This window comes from Cryptomeria japonica, chromosome 1 (assembly GCF_030272615.1).
Source record: "Cryptomeria japonica chromosome 1, Sugi_1.0, whole genome shotgun sequence".
Classification (NCBI taxonomy): domain Eukaryota; kingdom Viridiplantae; phylum Streptophyta; class Pinopsida; order Cupressales; family Cupressaceae; genus Cryptomeria; species Cryptomeria japonica.
This window is the reverse complement of record NC_081405.1, coordinates 686098310-686125142: the sequence shown is the minus strand read 5'-3', so window position 1 is coordinate 686125142 and position 26833 is coordinate 686098310. Positions and strand designations below refer to the sequence as shown.

Genomic DNA, 26833 nt, shown 5'->3' with positions numbered 1-26833 from the left:
TGAAGGATGTTTCTGAAAAGGCATCTAAAAATTTAAATGCCGTTGAAATTCAAGAACACTACTAATGAAACAAATACCGGATAGGATGAATCCACAATATGCAGAGTATGCAGACATAGCCTAGCAAGAAACAGATCCCATACTTGATGCACAAATCATATTTCATGTATAAACAAAATAATAGATATTACCTATGGCGACCAGTTCCAAAAAGGCGATAGAACAGCTAAAACCTTTTGTGGAATTTAGAAGCATATATACATTGATATTGAAGAACACTTTTTCCTTTCCATTCATATTACAATCTTGTAGTAAGTGGTTGCATATGTGTCCTGTTACAATAAGTCATCGTTGAATAAGATAAGACAGCATTTGTCAATGGAAAATGAATCAATGCATATGATAGAATGGATTTTGCGTCGCACGATGCCCTTACAATCTTCCAAGGAATCATCATGCAAGCTTCTGGAAGGTCGCCAACTGACAATTTGAAGATATTTCTTAACGTCCGTTGATCATATAGTAAGGAGAAGTCTTACTTGCAGGTACTGGCAGGATGCATGCAGTGCTGCTGAGAAACATCACTATTCTTATATCCAAGAGATGCTCACTTCGGATCCATCAACCCTGGACATGTAGTTTGTCCCACAAGAGTGAAGAATCAAGACTGACCCAAATAAAATAAAGGAAGTAGAAAAATTGAAGCCCCAAGAATTCAGTAATGTAGAATCATTCCTAGAACATTTAGGCTACTAAAGAAAATTATAACCAATGTTGCAGCTATTATCAAACATTTATTTTCAGCTGTTGTTTTTCCCAAATGGTAGGTGAATGTCTTTTAAGTGCGGGATTTCCCAAGGATTGCCATCAAATAAAAGATAGAAAATCAAAGTAATAGGTTACGTTACTCTATGGGAAGAACTGTATACTGAGATGGTGTGTTATTCAGACAGATATCAGAGGTTCTCTGATAGATGCTTAAAAAGGTTCGAGTTTCATATTTTATTGTATAGTTATCTCATGGTAAGACAGGTCTCATGGGTGGGGTAATATGTTGAGAATGTGAAGTCCAACGGTCATCTAACCACTCCTTTCCTCCGTCTCTTCATTTCTTTGCTGTCTCTTCATATTTGAAGAGTTAGCATTTCTATAAAAGGATGAATCCAGATTATGTATTCTGTATCAAGAGAAACGATGAATAAAGATATTGCCATGATTTCCCATGGATGTAGTCATTAATGGTGAACCACATAATTCATTGTTATGTGTCTATTTCTGATTGTCTTTAGTTTTAATTTTGCCATTTGATAAAATTTTATCTGCTCTTATAACTCAACATAATGTACAAAGGCTGTGTACCATATAATCAGTATGTTAGTGATTGCATATGAACATATTGACTGTAACCACTTACTAATTTATGGTTATGATCAGTAGCAGTTGCTAGTAGCCTTAATTATAAAGCAAAGTAGCAAAAAAACCTAAGCTAACAATTTGGGTTTGGGTACCTGGTATGCCAGAAAATAAAAATTGTACATTTTGAATAAATGCATATAAAAATCATAAATATATACATATTTTATACTTAAAAACAGGAATTAAGTTCATATATTTTCAGCCTAAAAATCATAAATATACATATTTTAGCCAATGCAAGTCTGGCCTGCAATTGCAGAACCTTGCGCAAACCTACAATGATCAAACCCCAAAACCAAATCCAAAAGGAATCATACCCAAATCCAGGGCTGCAGGGGAGAAAACCAATAAGAAAGGTCGTACTGAATTTCTCATCCTTTTATTTTCATACATTTAAGGCATTGATAGTTATTTGATTATTAAATATTGATTAAGGTATGGAAAGTATATGTCTTGATGAGACATCCTTTCAACAATATTTAAAGTCCACCATAGTGTATTTGATTTCATGCTTGATACAGTTATCAAACAGTAGATTTATATTTCAGTGTACTTTCCTCCTGGGAATATGTGTTACTTCACCTCAGTCTACTGTTCTCTCTTGGTATTACAGCATTGCTTCTTAGTCGTGGATGAAACGAAATCATTTTCTTGGGTTTTTTATCCTTTGCCTGATCATCAATTTCACATTCATTCGTTTCTGATTGAAAGCCCTGTTATGATGCTAACTTCTAACAGCCCTGTAATTGCCCCCTTTCTCATTTACTCCAATTTATCATTCATCTAATATTAGCCTCTTATATTCTTCAATCTATTTTGATTTGATCTGCCTTTCTTCCACCTATATCTGGTTTCCTTGCTTAATCTACTCTTTAATTTCCCGCACCTATATATCATTATTGTTGTTAAGAGAGGTTGAATCTCATTTATTCTGAAATTATATTTGAAAATATTAGATATTCAGTCTAATATTAAGTAAAATGAAATTGGGATCTCAGTAATATTTGAAAGCCTGATAACATGCACAGTAGCAAAGCAATCCTTGGCAGTTTAGAAAATAATGTCAACACCAGAACCTGATGACATTTCACGGCCCAACTGTATTTGTCCAGACTCCATACAATGGTAACCACCTTTGTTTTTAAAAAAAAGAAAAAGAAAAGACAGGATGTTCAAAAAAGATAAAATTAAAACTCTAGTTCCTAGTGATATTACCATGAAGATTTGCATACCATTGGAATGTAATTTCTCAAAAGATTGGTGTTGGCCTATCTACCCATCTGTTTTTCCAGTTTCCTTTAAAAAAAGTCTACCTAAGCCTGTTGCCTTCTTTGTCACTGAATCCGAGATTAAATCAGAAATGGAACTGTAAATTCAAAGAAAAAAAACGTGGAAAAAGCTGAGTGCTCAGATTTGACTGTCTAAAGCAGAGGCCAATGCACAGATTTTGGCTTAGAAAATTTTACATTTTAAATTGCCAGTCGGTGACCGGTTGAGATGTATGATGATTCAACCAGATAAATGCCCCGTTTGCCTGTAGGATGAAAATCTGAAACATATCTTGGGATTGCACTTGGACTAAGCAAAAACGGAATGCTGTTTTCAATTATATTCCAGATATTTTTGGTCATGCCTTATGTTGGAAAGAAGCTGTTTTGCGTCTAATCTTATAAAAAATATAGTTGCTGATTCGAGAGCCATATTATTTTGCTTAACATATGGAAAAGCAGGTGTATCGCAGTTTTATCTAACCATGCGGTTCACCAAGAAGGAGAAATTCTCAAGTTTTATTTTGAAATCATTTTTCAAACTATTTTCTTGTGCACACAATTGCAGAGAGGTCCTAAAGAACGAATAAAGACCAGCAATCATTTTGAAATCATTTTTCAGACTGGTTCACCGAGAAGGAGAAATTCTCAAGTTTTATTTTGAAATCATTTTTCAGACTATTTTCTTGTGTTCACAATTGCAGAGAGGTCCTAAAGAATGAATGAAAACCAGCAATCAACTAGATAGAATCAAGTTCCAGCTTTTACAACTTCACAAAAATGATGCCTTTTGTTCCAAACAGCTTCAGCAAATGTTAAAATTCAGGTTGTGACATGTGCAAATTGTAATATTTCAGCATGATAATGGTCTTGTTATTGTGTTATATTCTCCCTCTAGAAGAGGTTGCAGCATTATCTACAATAGGTCAACTCTCTTGTAATGATTTTGTACTCCTCTTTGATGAGGTATCCTTTATGAACAGTTTTGTATTCGTCATCTGAAAGGATTTGGTGATTGTTCTATGTGGTTGAAGTTAGTTGGCTGTTGTATCTTTTGATTGCTGTTAATTTATGTAATTTCTTGCATTATTTCAATAAAAAAAACATTTGAGAGGAGATCTTTTAAATAAAAGCGAGCAAACAAAAGACCTTTTGAGTAATTACCCAAATCATGTACTTTATAAGTAACTTCCTTCAAATAGCAATTTTGATTTTGGGCTATCAAAATTGAAAACTGAATTCGATCAATGTTAAAGTAAAGCAAAAATGTGTAATTTTGTTTTCCAATTTTCAGGATTTTACATTTCCAAAAAAATGTAGTGCTTAATAAAGTAGTGCATACTAATGAGATATAGAAATTACTTTAAAAAAAACTTAAGAGTGCATATATTTAAGAACAAAAAGCAAAGTCCTAATAAGCCTGGTAAGGGAAATCAACGAGAGAAAAAATGTTATTGATAGCTTAAGCATTAAACCTCAGTGTAGTTCAGATTTTCAGAGAATAAATACTTGCTCTTTTCGTAGCTCTCAATGCTTAACTAGGATTACTTGTAAGCACACCTCTTACCTCTAACTCCTCTTCAAAATGAGCGTTCCACCTTTATTGACAGAATTTATGAAAGAGGCATGAAGAAAAATGTAATTTCAACGTGGCAGTAAGTTTACCTATTTTTTTAAACAGACTCCTTCCTCCACTTTTGAAGCCTCTGCAACAAGATGAAGTATAGCATCTCTGAATTTCAGATAATCATCCAAAGTATTATATATTTGATGAGAGATTCTTGCATAAGCTCTGAAACTTGCCCCTCTGTTTGATTGCAAATCTTTATCCAGTGCCCTGTAATAAATCGGAACCTCGACCGCAAACTCTTTCCTGAGACGAGTCCTCAAATCCAATGCATCTTGCGCTGAATGAATCTCCAAACAGTTTGGCAATGCAACCATCACCATTGCTGAGGCCAACTCTGGAGAAGTCCCCAACTGAGTCCCCCAAGCCTCAGCCAACATTTCTCCCATTGCAACAACTCTTTCATGATTCTTTCTCCTTATAGCTTCAATGCCACCTTGAAATTTTTTAGTGAACTCCAAAGCAGAAGGCACGCAAAGTTGTGCACTATAGTCCCTAGTGCCAACCCAAGCAGATTCGGCAGGCAATCCTTTTCCAAATTCATGGGAAACAATTGGGTGGTGAATATTTGAATGAAATGAATGCCTGCAGTACAAAAATGCAACAGAGGGTGGGCAGAAAAACCACTTGTGCAGGTTGCTGGTGTAAAAATCAGCATCAATGTCTTGCATGTCAATTTCTATATTTCCGATAGCATGGGCTCCATCTACAAAAACTTGGTCTACCCCTTCTTCTCTACATATCCTAACAAGCTCTTTTACAGGGATAAGAACAGAGGGCATGGAACTTACATGATCTATAACTGCCAGCCTAATTCTTCCCCCATTTTGCTTGCCTTTGTCCACTGCAGCTCTGAAGCTGTCTATTATGTCATCATTGGATCCAACTGGAAATGGCAATTCAGCTTCAATAATACGGGCCCCAGCCCGACCAGCATATGCATTGATTGCCTTCTTCACAGCTCCATAGGCATAATGAAGCATCAGTACAACATCTCCCTTCTGAAATTTCTTCTCCATGAATCCCCAAGCAACCTGTTAATGATAACTTTAGTAGCTAGTATTCAATAATTGGTTATTCTTTTCAAATTTTCTCTCAAAACCTTTGCTATTTAATAAACAGATTCACCTCAATTTCTATAAAACATCAAAACAAGCTTGTTAAGGCAACGAATCTATTTAACCCACAGCTTCTGAAAGCTGTAAATTGCATCAATTTTCCTACAGGAAATAGTTTATTGGAGAGATGGGGAGATCAATTCAAACTGGGATAAAAGAACACAAGGGGATCATGCTTAACACACTAACAATATCGGTCCTTGTTTAGCATTCACAGAAAACAAAAGACCACAATTGTTTGGAAGGCACTGGGATAATTGCCAAGGAAAAATGCTCGACCTAGCTAAGGATTGGATTGGTGATTGAACTTATGAAACATAAAAATAACCTTAACAAAGATGATGACCTTATTTTAAGCGAATCATGGAAATCCATTGTGTACCTTCTCAAAAGAAACAAAATTTTTGCAGTTCTAAGAAGTATAATATTTTCTAGTTTCTACATCTTTCATGTATCCACTTAAATATGTATTTACAAGATGAAGACCTGACCTGGTGAACATTGCATAAAAATATGCACACTAATAATGGAGCTTAACCAAAAAGGAAATATATATTTGTTTTTCAATGTAGCGTCCTAAAATTGCGACACTTGCAATTTCGACTACATTTGGGTCTTCACGATGGCGGCGCAACGTTGAACCTGAATGGAGACCCCGAAACCTGTTTACGACATCAAAAACTGCATATTTCTGCACCTTGGCCTGGTCCTTCCTTGCACCCTGCTATCCCGGGAGGTGGGACCATGGCGCCCAGCGCCTTGGTCCCTGGCCCTATTTTGGGCCCGGTCTCTTGTTGGGCATCGGGTCTTTAAGTTTGCAATTCGGAAAATAATGCTTCTAGGTCGGCCTAAGGTCGGAAAAATCAATCTCCTAACCCTAATTGACAAGTATATAAACTACATTTCCTCTCTCAGAAAAGGAGAGAAAACATATGTGTGCAAGAGGCGGAAGCGATATTCAAACATTCAAACATTCAAGCATTCAAGCATTCCTTCAAGCAATTGAGTATTCTAAGTCTCCATTCAAGGCTAGCTGTTGCATTCAAGGCAAGGATTCAACCATTGAAGAGGAGATCACCTACAACATACAACATACAACATACAACATACAACATTCATTACACCTTTGCATGTAAGAATACAAACATTCTTACAACAAGGTATCAGTACTTGTTTACATTACAAACATTTACATTTACAGCATTCTCATTTCTTGGTTAATTCCAAAACCGGGGTTTGACCTAAAGGCAAACCCCTAATCCCTAACCCCCCAATCGTCCTCTCTTTTCTGTGTGTAGGTTGCAGGTACTCGGCTGTAATTGAAGATCTGGAATCCTTGTGCAGAGACGAACAGATCCCCCTTCGTTTCGCGGATTTTTCGGAGGACCGTGTGCACTCCGGGCGCCATCGTCCCGTCAACTTTCACTCAAATTTGCAGGACAGCATCGTCTCGACATTTTACTGCTAATTTCAGGTCCGCAGCTTCATCCCGTATCCCTATCTCTGTTTATAAGCGAATCTTTCTTACTTTAAATGCATTCCTAGTTCAATCTTTCTGTCTACATTCTTTACAAAAGAGGGTATCCTTGATGTCTTAACCCTTGAAACTCATTTAGAATCCAGTCTTGCATTGTGTAAGATTGGATCTTGTGGGTTTCAACCCTCTTTTGAATGTAAAGTCTCTCCTAAGTGAAAACCGTCAATCCTAGTGACCTCCTTTCTCTCTCCATGGAGTGGGGGAACATCTAGGGTTCGATTTTCCGCTTTACATTTTGGTGAATCCGACGTGAAACATCCTAATTCTGATTATTCATGGTTAGATCTGAAAAAAAATTTTGCTTCCTTAATTACATTTCCATGTTTGATCTTTTGCAAATTTTAGAGGTTAATGGCATAAAAACCCTAAATTTTCGTTTTAGTAATTGAGCTTGTGAAATGTTTAATTGTTAATGCTTGTTTCAGATCTATCCTTCTATTGCAAATTGCCAATTCATATTTGTGCTTTAATTCTGAAAATTAAGTGGTTAAGTGTCAAAACCCTAATTTTTAAAACCCTCTTGATTCAACCTTTGACCAATGATTTCACTGATCAAAACACCTCCAAATCGGCTGTAACTTTGGATTCCGCAACAAAATCACAATATCTCTCATCCCTGAAAATTTTGAAAAAAGTTGCGAGGACCGTGTGCAACCCGAGTGCCATTGTCCCCGACATTTTTTCTGAAATTTCGGGAGCTAGATATTTTTCTGCTAAAATCCAGAATCTTGGCTGATTTTATCAATTCTAACACTTTCAAAATTAAAGTCAAAGTTGGTCTAGTGATTGCTTGGATTAAGGCTTATAATCATTCAAAAATTGTTGAAATTGAAATTGGTGTTAAAATTGTGTTTCTTACTGTCCTAAATCTGAAAAGTGTGTTGGCATTCATTCGAAATTTCAGTGCTTTATTCAAATTTTTGCAGTTTATGACTTTTGAAATTAAATGTTTAATTACAACAACTTTGATTTCCGCTTTCAAAATTGAATTTTGCGTGAAATTGAGTCAACTTTTAAATTTCAAAGCCTGCATTGCTTTTAGTATTCCCTCTAAAAAATCATAAAATTCAAAATTTCAGTTTCCCTCTCTTTTTTCAAAATTCAAATTTTGCATTTTTCAACAATCTTGGTAGGGTTCAATTTTGAGATTGCAACTTTAATTTGGCCTATCTACAGATCGTAAAATCACTCAATTTTTTCAGATTAGCTTTAAAATCACCATAACTTTCATCTCTGAAAATTTCGAAAAAAGTTGCGAGGACCGTGTGCACTCCGTTCGCCACGGTCCCCGACATTTTTTCTGAAACTTCGAGAGATTGTTATGATTGCATTTAACAGCTTAAATCTAGGAGATTGGCTGATTTTATTGAAATTTGCTAGCTCTAAATTCGGAAATCTTCTCTCTCTCTCTAGTGCATGAGTTTTACAACAATAAGCCCTACTTACACTATTCCCGTTAGACGAAGCCTTAGAATTAAGTCTTTCCAAGGTTTAATTACTGAGGAGATGGAACCTAATTTGAATGGCCTTTTTAACGAGGACACGGGTAATTCCTCTAATCCTCTTAATGATGAAGAAGCTCTCCATGAGGTTTCTGTAGAACAACTTTCGAAATTGGATAACCAATTTGATGATTTTTGACAATGGATGTCTCAAGAATACCCTGATAGTCAAGCTCTTTCATTAATTGAGGGTCTAAAACGTATGGTTCAAAGTGATATGAATGGAATTGATATTTTGCGTGGTATTGCACACATTGTGGATTCGAATGTGATGCCTATGAAGAGTTGTGCCGAAACTTTAGGTTATACACAACCTCCTACTCAAGACAATCATTCTATTCCTTTGACAACTTCTATTGCTAGTACACCCACTTTTACATCAAACATAATGACTACTTCAATACAAAACATTCCACCTATGATCACTAGTCATGGGGGCAATCCTTCTTCTTCAATCAACCCTCTTCCTTCATTCAATCCGACTTCCTCATTCATTCCTTCAATGAGTGTTCCTATTACATCTCCACAAATGAACATGACGCAAGGGGGCAATTCATTTAACCCTTCCATTCCATCTTGTAGTGTTCCTCCTTTCCAATCATCTCCTATGACTAACTATCATAGTGTCCCACCACCTTACTCTCAATCAATACCTTCTTTCAATAACATAATCCCTCCATCACAATCTAACATGTCTAATATGAACTCTTCGACTGAAGCAACCATTAACAATCTTGCACAAACTGTCTCTTCTTTACAACAACAAATTGCCTCTATGAATCAATCTAAGTCTAGTGTGCCCACATTTGATGTTGCGAGCCCACTTTCTCTTGACATTGTTCGAGCTATCCCCCCTAAGCATGTTGAAATCCCGCAATTGGAGCTTTATAATGGTAAGGGTGATCCTCTAACACATGTTAAGACCTTTCAAACGATATGTACCGATTTTGCTCATGACCAAAGGTTGCTTGCAAAACTGTTTACTAGAACATTAAGAGATAAAGCTCTGCAATGGTATTGCTCACTGCCTTCCTATTCTATTACCTCTTTCCAACAACTTGCAAATGCTTTTATTCAACAATTTCAAAACAATATAAGTCCTAAAGTTACTTTGATTGATTTAATCCATTGTAAACAAGGTGTCAAAGAAAAAGTGACTGATTTCATTGGTAGATATAAGCATTTGTATGTTCAAATTTCTTTTCCAGTACCTGACAATGATATTCAAAGAATCTTTATTTCTAATTTACAAAAAGATATTAGAGAAAAACTTCTGTTTTCTGAGTTTACTTCTTTCCAACAGTTGTGCGCAACTCTTCACAATTATCAACTGACTGTGAGTCAAATGGAACAAGCAAATCCTATGGCTCCGAGTGATAAGGGTGATAGTAGTCAACAACCATTTGGGACGTTTAAACCGAACAGAGAGGTCATTAAGTTCAATGAAAACATCATCAACAACAATGTGAATGCAGCATCAGGTGTGCCTCCTATTTCTAAGTTTTTCAGGAAAGAAAGAAAGTTTACTCCTTTGAATGAATCATTGCATAGTATTATGAATAAGTTATTGGAACAAAATGTGCTTACCCTCCCTCCTATAAGGCAAATAGATCCTGCAAAGATTAATTCACCCTATTTTGATAACAAATCTTTTTGTCAATTTCATCGTCAACCTGGGCATGATACTGAAAAATGTTTTGCTTTAAAGGGTAAAATTCAAGATTTGATTGATAATAATACTATCTCTGTTTCTGGTGTGAATGATAAAGGCAACACATCTGTAGCTCCTCCTAACCAAAATCTTAAGATTTTTACTGATCAATTACCTTCTCATACCTCTAATGTGATTGAGACTAATGATTCTTCTTTCTCACCTGATAGTCTTGTGTCTATGACTCCGAATGTGATTAACTTTGTGGAGCAGCAGAAAATCCCTAAAGAACCTTCCATCACATTTGATTCCAGTGAAACTATCAGGGCACCTGATGGTCCTTTATATATAGTTGCAAAAGTCAAGAATACACCTTGCCATGGAGTGCTTATTGATCCTTCTTGTATGGTTAATGTCATTACTGAAGAATTTCTTTTTACTTTGCAATTGAATCAAGTGATCTATGACAAAACAAATGTGGTTGTGAAATTATTTGATGCATTTTCTTCTCCTGCAATTGGTTCTATTACATTACCTATTGAGGTCTATAACAAACCCCTTGATGTGGACTTTGCTATTATTCCATCATCCGAACAATTTCGTGTGAAGTTAGGCTATCCTTGGCTATCTTCCATGAAAGCTATTGCTTCTCCTATTCACAAGTGTTTGAAATTTCCCCACAATGGTGAAGTTGTTACTGTCAATCATAGTCTCTTTAAACCAGCTGAAAGAACTTCTAGCGTTCCTATTGATTATTTTTGGCCTAAACAATTTCAATCTCTTCCACCGCGAAGTGATCATCTTTTCAAATCTTATCAAAAGTGGAAAAAAGATATGATCCTATCTCTAAGTGAACCTAGAACACCCAAACTTGATATTCCTATCGTTCTTGAGAAGGAAGTTCTTCCTTTGAAAGATAAAACTAATGTCTTTCCTCAAGAAGATTCCCAACCCATCCCTATGAATGTGACTATGTCTATATCTAATAAACTTTCTAAAAGTAGACCTATACCTCCTCGTCATGATGGACTTGGTCTCCTTCCTAAACCAGATATTCCTCCTTTATATGGAGCAGTTCCTCCTCCTTCCTCTTATAGAGAGAAGAGACCTTCCTCTTCTCCTATTATTCAACCTAAGAGACCACAACCTAAACACCCAAGTGATAAGGATGAGAACATTCCTCCTCCTCAATCTTCTCAACTTCCTACTAAGACTAGACAAAATCGTTCTGCACGTGAACGCCGACAAAAGCGTCGTCTTAGAGCTCAGGCAGCTGCTTCTCAAACTTTGCAATCCCCAAAAACACCTTCAACTAGTATTATTCCATTTTCTCCTCAGCCGAAAATTGAGCCAAAATCTCCTAAACATAAGATGCATGATAGTCTTGATCCTGTGCGAGTTAAAGATCCTATTTTTATAAATCTTGATGATGATATAGATGAAAATGTTATTCATGATGAAAATGTTACTTCTTTTCATTCTGATAGTGAATATGAATATGTTGATGTTGATAACCATTTATCTAATGAATTTTCTAAAGCACTTATCCTAGCTCCTAGACAAGAACAACGTGGCTTGGAACATGAACATAGCCTTTGTTTGGATCTTGTGATAGCTCCATCTGCTGTGTTGGATGTTCCTCCTCTAGCGTGTTTCCTGCCTTCCCGAAATATTGATCAGCAAGATCGGGGGGTGGATGATGTGCTAGACTAGTTTCATTAGCATAGCAGACTCTCTCCTCCTCTCTTGATCTCTTTTGGTACTTCTATGTGTTATTCTCATTCTTCTATTTGTTGTCCTTAGTGTTGTCTACTTGAGGACGATGCAAAGCATTGAGATCTCTTTTGGTCTCTCTCATGTTGACTCAAAAGACACATGTGTTCCCTTCTTCTAGGTGACCTTCCTTGATTGGGGAATGAAGAACAATTATGCATACATACATATGATATACATGAATTATCATACAGAATACTGACCCCAAGGAAAGCGAAGTCACCTCGTGCTTTGTGTTTTGTGTCTATTATCCTTGGGCTTACCTCACACTTGGGGGCTAAATCCTTGTGATAACGTGCTCCTTTCCCTTCTCATTTCTTATATGTATCACTACCTTAAAGCAATCACCCCCGATGAGGCGTGTGCGATCGCTTTAACGTAGGGGGGCATACACCCCGTTCATATCTCTTCAAGATACTTGAAAATTTCTTGGCGAAATTAGCTTTGCCTTGAAAAATTTTGATATTTTTCTTACATGACTCATAGTGAGGGAACCTTACTACTGACAGTCATGGTTCTCCCTCGTGATCTTCCCTTTTACTTTGTCAATGGAAGTCGTAAGATCCTTAGTCCACTGGGGGCTTGGTGTATCTTGCCTCCTTGACATGGTGAAAGTTTTTCAATGTTGTTTCCTTGTACTTTACCGGAAGTATGGGCGTACGCTTATACTCCCGCTAAAGTGGGGGCTAAATGTAGCGTCCTAAAATTGCGACACTTGCAATTTCGACTACATTTGGGTCTTCACGATGGCGGCGCAACGTTGAACCTGAATGGAGACCCCGAAACCTGTTTACGACATCAAAAACTGCATATTTCTGCACCTTGGCCTGGTCCTTCCTTGCACCCTGCTATCCCGGGAGGTGGGACCATGGCGCCCAGCGCCCTAGTCCCTGGCCCTATTTTGGGCCCGGTCTCTTGTTGGGCATCGGGTCTTTAAGTTTGCAATTCGGAAAATAATGCTTCTAGGTCGGCCTAAGGTCGGAAAAATCAGTCTCCTAACCCTAACTGACAAGTATATAAACTACATTTCCTCTCCCAGAAAAGGAGAGAAAACATATGTGTGCAAGAGGCGGAAGCGATATTCAAACATTCAAACATTCAAGCATTCAAGCATTCCTTCAAGCAATTGAGTATTCTAAGTCTCCATTCAAGGCTAGGTGTTGCATTCAAGACAAGGATTCAACCATTGAAGAGGAGATCACCTACAACATACAACATACAACATACAACATTCATTACACCTTTGCATGTAAGAATACAAACATTCTTACAACAAGGTATCAGTACTTGTTTACATTACAAACATTTACATTTACAACATTCTCATTTCTTGGTTAATTCCAAAACCGGGGTTTGACCTAAAGGCAAACCCCTAATCCCTAACCTCCCAATCGTCCTCTCTTTTCTGTGTGTAGGTTGCAGGTACGCGGCTATAATTGAAGATCTGGAATCCTTGTGCAGAGACGAACAGATCCCCCTTCGTTTCGCGGATTTTTCGGAGGACCGTGTGCACTCCGGGCGCCATCGTCCTGTCAACTTTCGCTCAAATTTGCAGGACAGCATCGTCTCGACATTTTACTGCTAATTTTAGGTCCGCAGCTTCATCCCGTATCCCTATCTCTGTTTATAAGCGAATCTTTCTTACTTTACATGCATTCCTAGTTCGATCTTTCTGTCTACATTCTTTACAAAAGAGGGTATCCTCGATGTCTTAACCCTTGAAACTCATTTAGAATCCAGTCTTGCATTGTGTAAGATTGGATCTTGTGGGTTTCAACCCTTCTTTTGAATGTAAAGTCTCTCCTAAGTGAAAACCGTCAATCCTAGTGACCTCCTTTCTCTCTCCATGGAGTGGGGGAACATCTAGGGTTCGATTTTCCGCTTTACATTCAATAAGAGCAGAGTTTAGGGTCAATGTAAATGTAATAAAGGAGTTCTAATCATTTTGTGAGTTTACATCAAGTTTAAAAATAGAAAGTAAATTAGAATAATTTGATTAAAATTGAAAAATCTAGGAAAAGGTTGATCCAATTTCTCTCAGAATTCATATTTGTCGCTTTTTCTTCGAAGATAGGTATGAGAAGTTAGATAAGTGTTTTATATTTTTCTATATTTAATAGTTGTTGGATAGTGAAGTCCAACGGGCAGCCTTTTGGACTCTTCATTATATGCCTGTTGGCATTCCTCTTTCGAAGACTCCTATGAAACAATATGGATAACGTAATTATATCATTGCATAGCTGAAGTAAGCTTGCCACTGGACGTATAAACCAAATAGTGATAATAATAAAGAGATTTCCCCTCCTCCCTGGGTATGTAGCCAATTTGGTGAACCATGTAAATCCGGTGTTTCGTGTCTCGATTTGTTTGTCTTTCATTCTTTATTTCTGATTCTGTTAATTGTTTTATTCCCACTTTGCACTCAACAATGGTATTAGAGCTCGGTGAAGAAGCTGATTGGGAATTTGTGAAGAATTTCCGGGAAGATGGAAGAAGCGAATAAATGGAGAATTGAAAAATTCTCAGGGCAGAATTTTGGATTATAGAAGGTGCAGATGGAATCGCTGCTAATTAAAGGATACCTCTCACTCGTGCTGGAAGGCAAAGCCAAGAAGCCAAATATGATGGCTGATGGGGAGTGGGAGAAAAGGGATAAGAAGAGGAGGGCAACCATCATCCTCTCTCTATTCAATAATGTTCTATTTAATGTTCAGCGGAGAAGACATCAAAAGGATTATGGGACAAATTGTCTGATACATATAAGATGGTTTCCACTTCAAACAAAGTTTTCCTCATGAAGAAGTAGTATAATTTGAAGATGAAGGAAGGAGGTAACATGTCAAATCATTTCAACAAGTTCAACACACTAATCAATAAATTGATTTCCATCAACATAAATCTAGATGATGAAATCAGAGCCATCTTATTGTTTTGTTCTCTACTGGATAGCCTGGAAGATGTGGTGACGGCAATCAACAATTCAGTGTCCGACAAAAACATACTGAAATTCGATGATGTTGTTGGCACTCTTCTCAGTGAAGACATCAGGAGAAAAAATCAAGAAACACTATCAGGTCAGATCAGTAATGAAGGGATATGATCAGCAAAAAAGGGTAGATTTTAATGAGATTTTCTCACCAGTTGTGAAGATGACTACCATTCGAGTAGTTTTGGGTTTGGTAGCCATGTATGACCTCGAGTTAGAACAACTTGATGTGAAGACTGCATTTCTCCATGGCAACATAGAAGAAGAGTTATATATGCGGCAACTTGAAGGTTTGAGAAACACGAGCAAGAAAATTTGTATTGCTGATTGAGGAGAAGCTTGTATGGGCTCAAACAAGCCCCACAGCAGTGGTATCTCAAGTTTGACTCCTTCACGACTGAGCAACATTTCACACACTGCAGATCTGATCCATGTGTCTACTACAAGGTGTTGGTTAATACTTAATAATGAGTTTGTTTTATTGTTGTTATATGTTGATGACATGCTAGTGACTGGCACTAGCATGAGTACTGTTTGTGATTTGAAGCAACAATTAGCTCACAAGTTTGCAATGAAGGATTTAGGGGCAGCAAAGAGGAATCTTGGTATGACCATAATAAGGGATTGACAGAAGAGAGACATCAGATTGTCACAAAAGAAATATATTGACAAGGTCTTGAACAGATTCAACATGAAGAGTGCTAAGGCTGTAAGCACACCACTTGCTGATCACTTTCGTCTGTCCTTCGAAATGTATCCCAAAACACAAGAAGACCAAGAAGACATGAAAGGTATTCCATATTCATCAGTTATTGGGAGTCTCATGTATGCCATGGTGTGCACTTGTCCCAACATTGCCCATGTAGTGGGAGTAGTGAGCAAATTTATGAGTAATCCAGGTAAAACTCATTGGCAGGCAATGAACTAACTGGATATTACGGTATTTGAAAGGCACCTCAGATCATGTTTTATGTTGTGGAGGGATAAATGCACAGCTGCAAGGTTTCGTTGACTCCAATATGGACAGTGACTTGGAAAAACGAAAATCAACTACTAGTTATGTTTTTACATTTGTCGGGGCAGCAATCAGTTGGGTTTCAAGATTGCAACAGCTGGTTGCACTCTGAATTACCGAGGCCAAATACATTGCTCTCACTAAAGGTGCAAAGGAAATGATATGGTTGCAGTGATTGTTGGGTGAATTGGGATGCAAGCAACATGTTTTCAATCTCTTTTGTGATAGCAACGGCACTATTCACTTGGCTAAGAATGCTGCTTTTCACAATCAAACCAAGAACATTGAGTTGCAGTATCACTCATCCAAAGTGTACTTGAAGAGGGAAAATTGCAAGTTGAAAAGATCCATACCAAGGTGAATCTGGCTGATGCGTTGATAAAGATAGTACCAAGGGAGAAGCTCAAGTTTCGCAGGGCTTCTCTCAGCATTGTTAAGATGTGAGAATAGGACTGAAGTGGGGGACATCTCTGAGACTTGCACCAGTGGTTGGACTTCAATTGGGAGATTGTTGGATAGTGAAATCTAACAGACAGCCTTTTGAACTCTTCATTATATACCTGTTGACATTCCTCTTTTGAAGACTCCTATAAAACAACGTGGATAATGTAATTATATCATCGCATAGCTGAAGTAAGCTTGCTGCTAGATATATAAACCAAACAGTGATATCGATACAGAGATTTCCCCTGCTCCCTGTGGATGTAACCAATTTGATGAACCACACAAATCCAGTGTTCCGTGTCTCAATTTGTTTGTGTCTTTCATTCTTTATTTCCATTTCTGTTAATTGTTTTATTCACACTCCGTATTCATGTACCTATTTATATCAGTGCATGCTTAAGGGTGAAAAAAAGAGATCCATTATTTTATTTGAGAACAGTTGAGTTTTTTGCAATACTGAAATTTTTTACTGTGCTGAGTTTTTTATCTGAAAAACTTTTACAGGTGCTTTCTATTATTCTACTTTTTATTTCAGATTGCATATACACTACTTCTATTATACAAATTTATTCAACTTTCTTTCTCTTACATAAAAAACAGTCTATACTGACTAATTTAAACTTGTATGCTTCTGGATTCGATTGTGTGAACTCGCACAATCGAATCCAGAAGCATACACATATTTAGACTAATGGATTGTGGAAATCTACTGACATTGCTTAGTAATGCTGTTTGTAAAATACTGTGTGTCCTTAAAAATTAGATCAAATTAATCATCATACCTAAAAATCCTGTTCTATTTAACATTCCAGCAATACGATGGATCAAGAAAATATTCAAACAATTCCCCAATTAAGATGGATCCCCAAAAGGACTAGAAACCTTCTAGTTGAGCGTTTCAAACTTCTATTTAACATTCCAGCAATACGATGGATCAAGAAAATATTCAAACAATTCCCCAATTAAGATGGATCCCCAAAAGGACTAGAAACCTTCTAGTTGAGCGTTTCAAACTTCCACTAGAGCAAACTATCACCGTATTCATTTCCAATTGAGACAGCAAAAAATTGTACAAAACACCTAAAATCTTTTGAGAATAAAGGTTTGAAGACCAAACCTAACCAATTGGAAATTCAATACTGAAAAGAGCTGTCTAGGAATATCACAAGGCATTTGAAAAAAATAAAATTAAACGACCAAACCTGGGAAACTGAAAATTCAACACTGACATAATCTTGCCAGGAAAATCTTGAGAAAATTGGGGGAAAAAATGATGATCAAACCTTAAAAAATTGGAAATCAAATACTGGAAAAAACCTACAAGGAAGATAGCTTCCTTAAAATTATCCCTACCTCCTGAAGCACAACTGCAACTGCTGTTGTGACATTGTCCACCAACGAGACCTCCTCCACCTGTTCCGCATTGATGATCTGAGCCACTATCCTCCTAGACTGCAAAATCCCATCTTGCAGAGGCCCAAAATAGAACTTATCAGGCTGTTGCAACCACAACCCTGCCCATTTAGCCTGTGAATCCATAACAGAAGCAGGGCAGGTCCCAAAACTCCCATTGTTTATCCTAGACACGCCCTTTTCATGATGCTCAAACTCTTTTCTGATCAAACCCATTTCATCACCATTAGAGTCATCACTTTCAACACTGTTTTTGGATCCCTGCTCCTCAACGACATATGCTTCTTCCAACCCATCTGCAATATCAGAAGAATCACAGTTCTCCATAAGATTTTTATTAGCTTAACGGTTTTATTCAGGTACCCACTTTGTCTTCTGTCTGGCCCAGCAGCCTATCAGAGAAAATGGCCTCTGTTCTACTTTCTTCACACTGCATTCAGCACTCAGCATTCCTAATTTTATTTGTTTAATTGAAGATTCTTAGCTTTCTGTCTATGCATATAGAAGCCGAATTTGAAATGCAGGAATCATTTTAAAGAATTTGAGTTTGGATTTATCTTTCAAATAATTTTGATAAGATGAAATATTCTATAACTTTAAAAAGAATTTGAGTTTGGATTTATCTTTCAAATAATTTTGATAAGATGAATATTCTATAACTTTAAATCAGTACAAACCAATTATTAATAAATTTGTAAAAACAATCAAATATTATTTACCCTTTAAAAAAAGTACAGACATCAATTTTTAAATATGAGGTCATGTCATGGATAATTATATAAATACATGTGTTGCTGTATTACAGTTTTTAATATATTAACTACAAAACCCAACAGACAGATGCTTCCAAAATACACCTTGGTATATTAATACTGTGGTTATCTATTGTTACGTCATATTCTGTCTGGTGGACTCCCCAACATGCTACAGAACCTTGGCAGTAGGAGGCACTCGCCTTATTGTTACGCCATTAAAAGTTAAAATTAGTCATTTTGTTAAAGAGAAAAAATTATCTAAGGTATTTGTGTCAACATATATTTACAATTCATGTCATGTAGAGTGATCTGAAACATAAATGTTAAAAATCTTAACATACAATCAAATTCAGAAGTACTAAATAGATTATGGTTCATGATCAATCATTTTAGTTTTTAAAGAATCCAAAAAATATTATAGGGGATAGTTATTAGGGCATTTGTGCATAAGTATTGGTCAAATAGGAATATGTGTTGGTTATTTGAAGAATGTGTATCGGATTAGATGTGCAAATTTTTGAGGTGGTTGTAGTGCATGGTTATTAGGGCGTCTATAAGTAGGTATCTCGCATCTCCTCTAAATGATCACTTTTTGACCTTTGTACACATAATGAATCATTTTGCATTCCTCGTAAATATCTAAAAGTGGAAAAAATAGCAATCTCACACAAAGCGAACCCAAAAAAATATCGACAAAATCTAATGTACTATTTAGGAGCTTAGGGTGCACAAAGTTAGCTATAACAACTATTGGTACCCTTCCCATATATAATATGTAGGTTGTATTAAAGTAATTAAATATTACATTTAATTTAGATAAAAGAGTGATAAATTGGACTTAATAAAGGATAGGTAATTCTAGATTTGTATATTGAAATGAAGTGTATTTTATATTTTTTATAGAAATATATTTTCAAATTTATATCAATGGACTAAAATATATATTGTGATGTGTTTAAGATTAAAACCACACAAGCAATTCTAATCCTTCAATTTGTGTGTCCCAAATTCTTATATAGCCTTGATCTTGAAAGTCACACCCCTTAATTGTGCAATCTTTTCTATTAGCTTGGTCAATACAAAAAATATAAAATATAAAAAATCATGAAATCTTATAGTTTTAAAACCTATTTACATGTATAAATCTAGACTATGTAGTGTTTGAAAGCACAAGTAGGAATTGTTGGAAACTTGAGTTTATGTTGTCATTGATGTCAAACTTGTCCAGTGTTGATGTCAAATTGTATAATGTTGTCACTAATAACACATTCTATGTGGTTAGTGATTGTGTGTTGAGATAATAGAGGAGAAGAGGATGTTGGAGTTGTTCTATTGTGTGGATGCAGTATATGGTCCGAAAATGAGTGTTTTGATGTTATGTTGTCCAACAATGATGGTAACTAAGTATGAGGTGTTTTCAGAAGGTTGCAGTAGTGGAAGTTACTATATGCAAAAAAGAGTATTTAATGTCTTAATGGAAGAATGTTCTGCATTCCTTCGATTTTCTATGATGATGACCTGCAGTTATGGATATGATGTCTACGTTTTGTGGATGTTGTGCACTATCTTGTTTTCAGGTCCTCAATTGCTTTGACGATGAAGTTGGTTGTGGTGGTTTTCTAATAGTGAGGTTATCTATTAGGATTGGTTTGGAGAATGATCTACATTATTCTGTTGTGTTGGTTCAAGTATTGCGGCTTGGAGGACATCTTCATATGGGTCGTGAAGTGTTCCAGTTCAAATTTTTAATGTTGGTTTGATCAACAAGTGAAGTTATGTTGTTTTGTGTTCAACATTGTCAGTTGTGTTGGTCTCTGGTTGACTCTGTTGATTTATCTTATTTGGATCATACTCTTTTGGTTTGATTATGCATTGGAGGTTTAGTTAGAATGTTGATATGGGTCTCACTATGATGTTTGTAGATCCACGTTGAGTAATTTGCATTGGGAACTAATTTTTGGTCAACTAGTTAATGTGTTTCGTTATTTTTCTATACTATGCATTGGAGGTTTAGTTAGAAAGTTTATATAGGTCTCGCAGTGGTGTTTGTAGATCCACATTGATTAATTTGCATTGGGAACTATTTTTTGGTCAACTAGTTAATGTGTTTCATTGTTTTTCTACACGTTATGTTTGATGACGACTTTGGAGGAAGTGTTAGCATGTGTAGTTTGTTAGAACCAACTTAAGAAGATGTAGTGTGATGTGTTTGGGTCCCCTAAGTTATCTCCTAGAGTGGACCACATCATGTGTTTTTGGTCCAAATTTGTTGACTTTATGTTATTCATGTATTGACTTTATGTTATTCATGTATATTTTGTTTGTGATCAACCTAATTAAGGGTTTTAATGTATAACCTAGTATAAATGGAAGCGTGGATGTGTCATTTGGAGTGTGAATTGTTGTGAATTGTATGTGAATGATATGCAAGCGTTTGTGAGGAAGCAAACATTTGAACTTCAATTTGTGATGAGCTTTGATGATCATATCTTCAGTGTGATAGTTTTTAGAGACAACGAATGAAGTGAGATGTGTTTACCATGATATTGTTCACTTGACACAATGGTTCAAGGATAGTTTCATGATCAAAAGATCTTTGTTCATTTCCTTGAATCTGTCAAAAGGCAGTGATTTCTTTGGCAACTTATTTACTATTTGTATCTTGCCCTATTATTGTGTGTCTCAGTAATGCAAGTCCTTTGTATCTTGCCCTAAGGTTGTGCACCTTAGTTTTGCAAGTCCAATTAGGTGTTGTGAGTTTCCTTGGCCTTAAGCCTAAAACATTGTAATCAATTATTCATATTGTGAGTGTGATTCTCATTGTAGTTTTTCCCTTCTTGGATTTTCCACAAAAATCTAGTGTGCTTGTGTGTGTTATGCTTTACAGTTTCATATTTCATAATTGCATAGATAAGTTAATTGTGATTTGAAGTTTAAAGGATTATAAGTAAGTTGTTTTAAGGTCTAGACTAATTTGCCCCCCCTCCTCTCAATCATGTGATGTGTTCAACAGGAACTACTATCAAGTCAAAGGATCCACAACATGTCTAGATTATAGTTAAAACCTATATGCCAATCATATGATGCTTGAACAAGGTCAAATGCATGCCACACAAAATGTAGATGCTTATGTATTTATCCTTTTGTATGAAAAAATTGATGTAATAATTGTTGTAAATGTTTGTGAGTGGTGCTTCGTTATAATAATATGGTATAAGCTCATAATCTCTAAATTACCTAGGGATTTTTCTTTTTATACAAGGCCCTAGCTTTCAAATTTAAATATTTCACTTGGGTGTAAACAATTAATAGTTAGTTGGGATTACATCAGTCTAGGCTCATAATTAATTTTAAACCTAGAAGCCTAGATGAAGGTTGCCTAAGTAGTGAACAACTTATGAATGAGAACAATAAGATTAAGGATGAGATTCAAATCACTAAGGAATAGGGACTCAAGGTCAACAATAGACTCATGTTTCTATAGTCCATGCAATTGATCTTATTATGTTTCTAAAATTAATTGAGTATTTTTGTATTTAGATCACACTTTTTGATCCCTTTTCAAGATGAGGATAGAATATGTGTTAAATTGCAAACTTTTTTCCTTAAAAAACCAATGAGGACAATGGTAGATGAGGAGAGTGTCGAAATTGAGAGACACAAGGATAGTTGCATTTTCTTCCCATTCTTAGGCCTTTGGAGGTGAGTTGTGGTTGTTATAGAAATAAGAATGTCATCATCCAAAATATCACCCAAAAAAACTAGTTCGTCACATGGGGGAATTTCACTAAGAATCCATTTTTGTAGAACTGCATTAAAGGCATGACCTTCTAGCTTGTGGAAGAAATGCTTTAAAATTGAAGTTCTCATTCAATTTACCCCCAAATTTGTTAGCCCTTCTTCACCCAAAACCTCCTTGATGAAATGAAGCACCATGATATCCCTAGCATAGAAGGTTTTCCATAACCAATATTCTAAAACTATACGAAATTTAGGGAAAATCCCTAATTGAAAAGCTTCATTTCATGGCAGCTAGGACAAGAGAGTCAAACAAGTTGAACATTCACTAAATAAAAGTTCCAAAAAGAAAAGTTTTGCATAACAAAATTGGACCACTGTGAGTGCATCTATTTATCACACAAACCAATCAATCCTAAGTATGTCCAAATCAAAAAATATAACGAGGATGTCAAATCGTCATAAAGGAAAATACTTCAAAGCTTAGGTCACCACCAAAAATAATGACAAGTATTGTTCAAATTAATGAGTAAGAGGAGATTTAAGCTAGGAGGAGTATTTTCTTTTCTATGGAGGGCATCTTTTGATGGCACTAGTATCAATTTTCATTGATTGAGATGATCACGAAGGTTATTAGAGAAGGGAGATTGGGCCACCCTTGCTTTTGTTGGATAGTTACTACAACCTTTTACCTTTCTTGAAAACAATGATCAAATGTTAACTTGTCAAAATAGATACATAAAAGATAACTTTCTCATGTAGGACAAATCAAGCTTTAAACCCTCAATTGTTTCGTATTTATATTATTAATCACCACATGCATGTCTATTTCCACTTCCAAACAACTAAAATTAAAAGAATAAGTAATATTCAAACCTTTCAAGATTACCAACATTTTTACTTTATTATTTATTTTATTTAACTTTCTTTTTAAAAAATCATTAAAAAATAAACACCTTTTGCATATGTTAATCTCTAATTGCTCAATCAAAATACATTTTGTAAGCATCAACTTGTTCAATTATATTCATTTTGTAAACACCAACTTTTGATGGTATTCAAAAGACAAATTGTAAGTAGATCCTTTCCCAATCAGATTATTAATGACATTAAAAAACTCTCACATATCTTTTAAAAATTGATTTATTATTGAAGTTGAAATCACAATGTATCCACCAAAAACAAGAATTATTAAATACATATACTTTAAAAGTACCCACCAAATTTAAAATAATTTTAAATCAAACATCATTACAATACAAAAAGTAATAATAATGACATGTCAAAAGTTTAATTATTGCTTATTTATTATTATTTTTAATAGGTAAGGGAATAGTTTTTTAAACTAGAAAAAGAAAAATAATATTACACAATTCAATAACTGATACAACTTATAGCAGATTACAACATAATAGCAACAAAAACCTCATATTGTTGTAGTGAACTCAATCAACAAAAATAATGGCAAAAAGTGGAGAGTAAACTCATTACAACTTGCTACAAACATGGTAAGAAATTATATATGTTTGCACCAATAACAAATCCAAAAGAAATTTATAGCAAGATGTCTATCAACAACAACAACTTCATCACTCCAACAACAACAACTTTCTCAATAGTCTAGCTTAAACATTCATGAAAATTGGTCGTGATAATGCACAAACAACTAAGAAACAATCTTCCCTTCAACCACTTGGAGTTGTTCTTGAACTTTTCAAATAGTATATTTAAGTTCATTCTTGACATGCAATTTATATTGAAGATTTGTTAATATACTTGACATTTGAAGGGAAAGATTCCAACAAATTGTTTGAACTTCAATATGAAGCAGCAAAAAAGCGTCAGTAAAGAAATTTTTAAATAAGCTTGAGGATAATTTGTCTGCTAGATTGTGTGAGAATATTATGTAGAGGAGAGATACCAAGTAGCGTAGCTCTCCATGTCTATGATAGTTCTGATACTTAAAGATAAGTACAAATGCCAAGCTAATAAGATGAGAGAGGGGGGGGGGGTGTGAATCATACAAACTTAATCTTCCATAAAAACACCAGATTCAACCTCAGTAACATATACTTCAGTAATATAACCAAAATTGCTAAACATGCAAACTCAAAAGCATATAAACATCATAACACTCATAACACCAGATTTAACGTGGAAACCCAAATAGGGAAAAACCACTGTGGGATTTCAGACCCACTAAGAAATATACTCTTCTAGAGTATGCTCAGTTAAAAGCAAATCCTGTTAAAGATTACAAACACATTGGTAGATGTGACCCGGTTAAGGGATTTCCCTCAGATCTGTTAGGATCTTCACCTTGTTAGAAGTGACCTTGTTAAAGGATTTCAAACACTCAATCAGAATGTCACCTTGCTAGAGGTTTTTACAAATAAGACTGTTATGTCCACTCGGTTAAGGGATTTTCTGTCACTTCACAAAATAACAGTAATAAAAATCTATCTGCAACTTCACATCTAAAATGCTAAAGCAGATTCTTATTTGCTCAATACAATATAGACATAGAACTAATCTTGTCCATCTGCTGGGCTCTATACTCTATTATTCAAAACAAGTCTTCAACCTTCTGTGCTCGATAATCACTATGTAGCATCCCTATGCATACACTTGCCCGCATACATTGTTTATCAACAGTTCCCTATTTATAAACAATTTGCCAACTACTTAATCTCCTTGATCGCATTTCCCATGATCAATCATAGCCATCAGATCTTCAAACTTTGACCAAGTTCAATGTATCCTTCAATCTGAAACATTTTACCCCACCTTGGAACTTGCATATATTTCTTGGAACTTGTGCTAGGGTATTGCGGTTCAATCTAAGTTGTAGATCTTCCTGCCAATTTTCCTTTGCCAAAGATTCTTTAACAGACTTCATTCACGGCATACCAATCATTTAATCATAGCTAGCTCATCAGCGTCCTTCATTAAATAATGCTTTTATTCATTCAATGCATTATGTTATTACTCGGTTGCAACTTGGTAAATACTAAACTTCACTCGGTAGACATTCTACCTTCATTAACCGATAGCGATAACCTTAGGGTTTACCGACTAGGTTCTTTGCTCGGTAACATAGTATAGTATTAACCTTTCAATTAATAACATATGTAGGATATCAAAACAATCTAATCATCATGATCTCATCATTGTCTAACTCAGTAATAGTTGCCCATTGAATAAATTATTTCTCCCCTTATTCATCATATTCTTTCTGTGTCTTTTACCGACTTCTTTATACTCATCAAATCATACTTCTCAAGATATGGCAACATCATACTGAATTAGAAAATCAATTTCTTGACATCAATGACAAAATAATAATATTAAGATAGTAAAAAATCCTTGATCAGTTTTATCCATAATCATCAACAACCTTCTCAATATCCTTATTGAAATGCCAACAATCTCTCCTTGTCTGTTATAATGCCAAATGCCAATAGTCTAGGCATATTGGAAAAGGGCATGAAGAGAGGAGAAAAGAGAACACCAAATGTTGCAGGCATGAGAGTAGAACCAAAAGGTATCTTTTTTGGATTTTGATTTAGCACAGTAAGGGCAAGATGTTGAAGGATGAAGGAACTCAAGGCAATTTCCAATGGGCAACTTGACATGAAGGATTTTCCAAGATACAAGCTAAGATTGGGCATCTGCTTTGGACTTCCAGATTTGAAGATGTGATGTATAAAAATGGAACCAAGTAGCTAAGATCTAATCCCACTCTTATACACACACATTGGAATACAAAAGAGCCTAGGGAGATATCTTACTTTGACTACTTCTTATAGAGGAGAGAGAGTCAAGGAATATCTCTTAGGGTTTATATTCCTTTGTTGTAATATAGATGAGGTGTATAAAATATGATGCGATGATCAACTATGCTAACAGATGAACAATGAAGCAAGCATAAACTAAAAAATGCAAAATTTGATTGAACTGAAACTAAGAAACTGAACATAGAGTAGGGAGGGGAATCCAGATGTGCACCTGTGCCTAAAATTTGGAGCTGAAAAGGAAGGACTAGGGTGCAAGGCGCCTTGGTCCCTAATATTGCAGGAGGCTGAAACTACTAGATCTGGGATTTTGAATAACTGAAATGTAGAACTGTCCAAAAATGTTGAAAAACTCAAAGGACCAGGGCACCACACCCTATTCCTAGGAGGACCAGGGCACCACACCCTAGTCCCTTAAGAATGAGGTCAAATTCTAAGGATGGGTCTATATTTGTGTGATCTGTCGGTTTCAAAAATCATACGTCCATTGGATTCTTGTACTTGCACCTGCAACTTGAAAAAGAGTGTCTAGGTGGCTATATAGGGGTTTTCCTTAGTCAAACCCCTTGTTTTGGTGGTTTCCACCACCACAAATAGCCGATACTATACTGAAAATGCGTGTGCAAGAAGCTTGTGTGTATGCAAGATCCTAAATGAACAAGAAAGTAGATCTCGAGTTCTACCCTACGCTTTGGAGAGTAAACCTTAAATGAGTGTAAATGTAAATATAAATGCTTCAAATCACAAATGCAATAATGGATCTAAAGCGTGAATGTAAATCTTAAAATGAATGTTA

General features: G+C 35.7%; 1 protein-coding gene across 2 annotated transcripts; it reads right to left on the bottom strand.

Moving 5' to 3' along the window:
* Positions 1-221: 221 nt before the first annotated feature.
* Positions 222-18325, bottom strand: LOC131072498 (putative L-cysteine desulfhydrase 1). Of its 2 annotated transcripts, XM_058008664.2 has the most exons (3): positions 17691-18325; positions 4350-5345; positions 222-627 (listed from the first exon to the last, which is right to left on the bottom strand). In XM_058008664.2, exons 1-2 carry the CDS (start codon positions 18075-18077, stop codon positions 4350-4352), a joined length of 1383 nt encoding a protein of 460 aa, XP_057864647.2. In that variant the 5' UTR covers positions 18078-18325; the 3' UTR covers positions 222-627. The 2 variants fall into 2 exon arrangements, with proteins under 2 accessions (XP_057864647.2, XP_057864646.2); XM_058008663.2 differs by lacking the exon at positions 222-627 and having other exon boundaries at positions 4113-5345.
* Positions 18326-26833: the final 8508 nt, after the last annotated feature.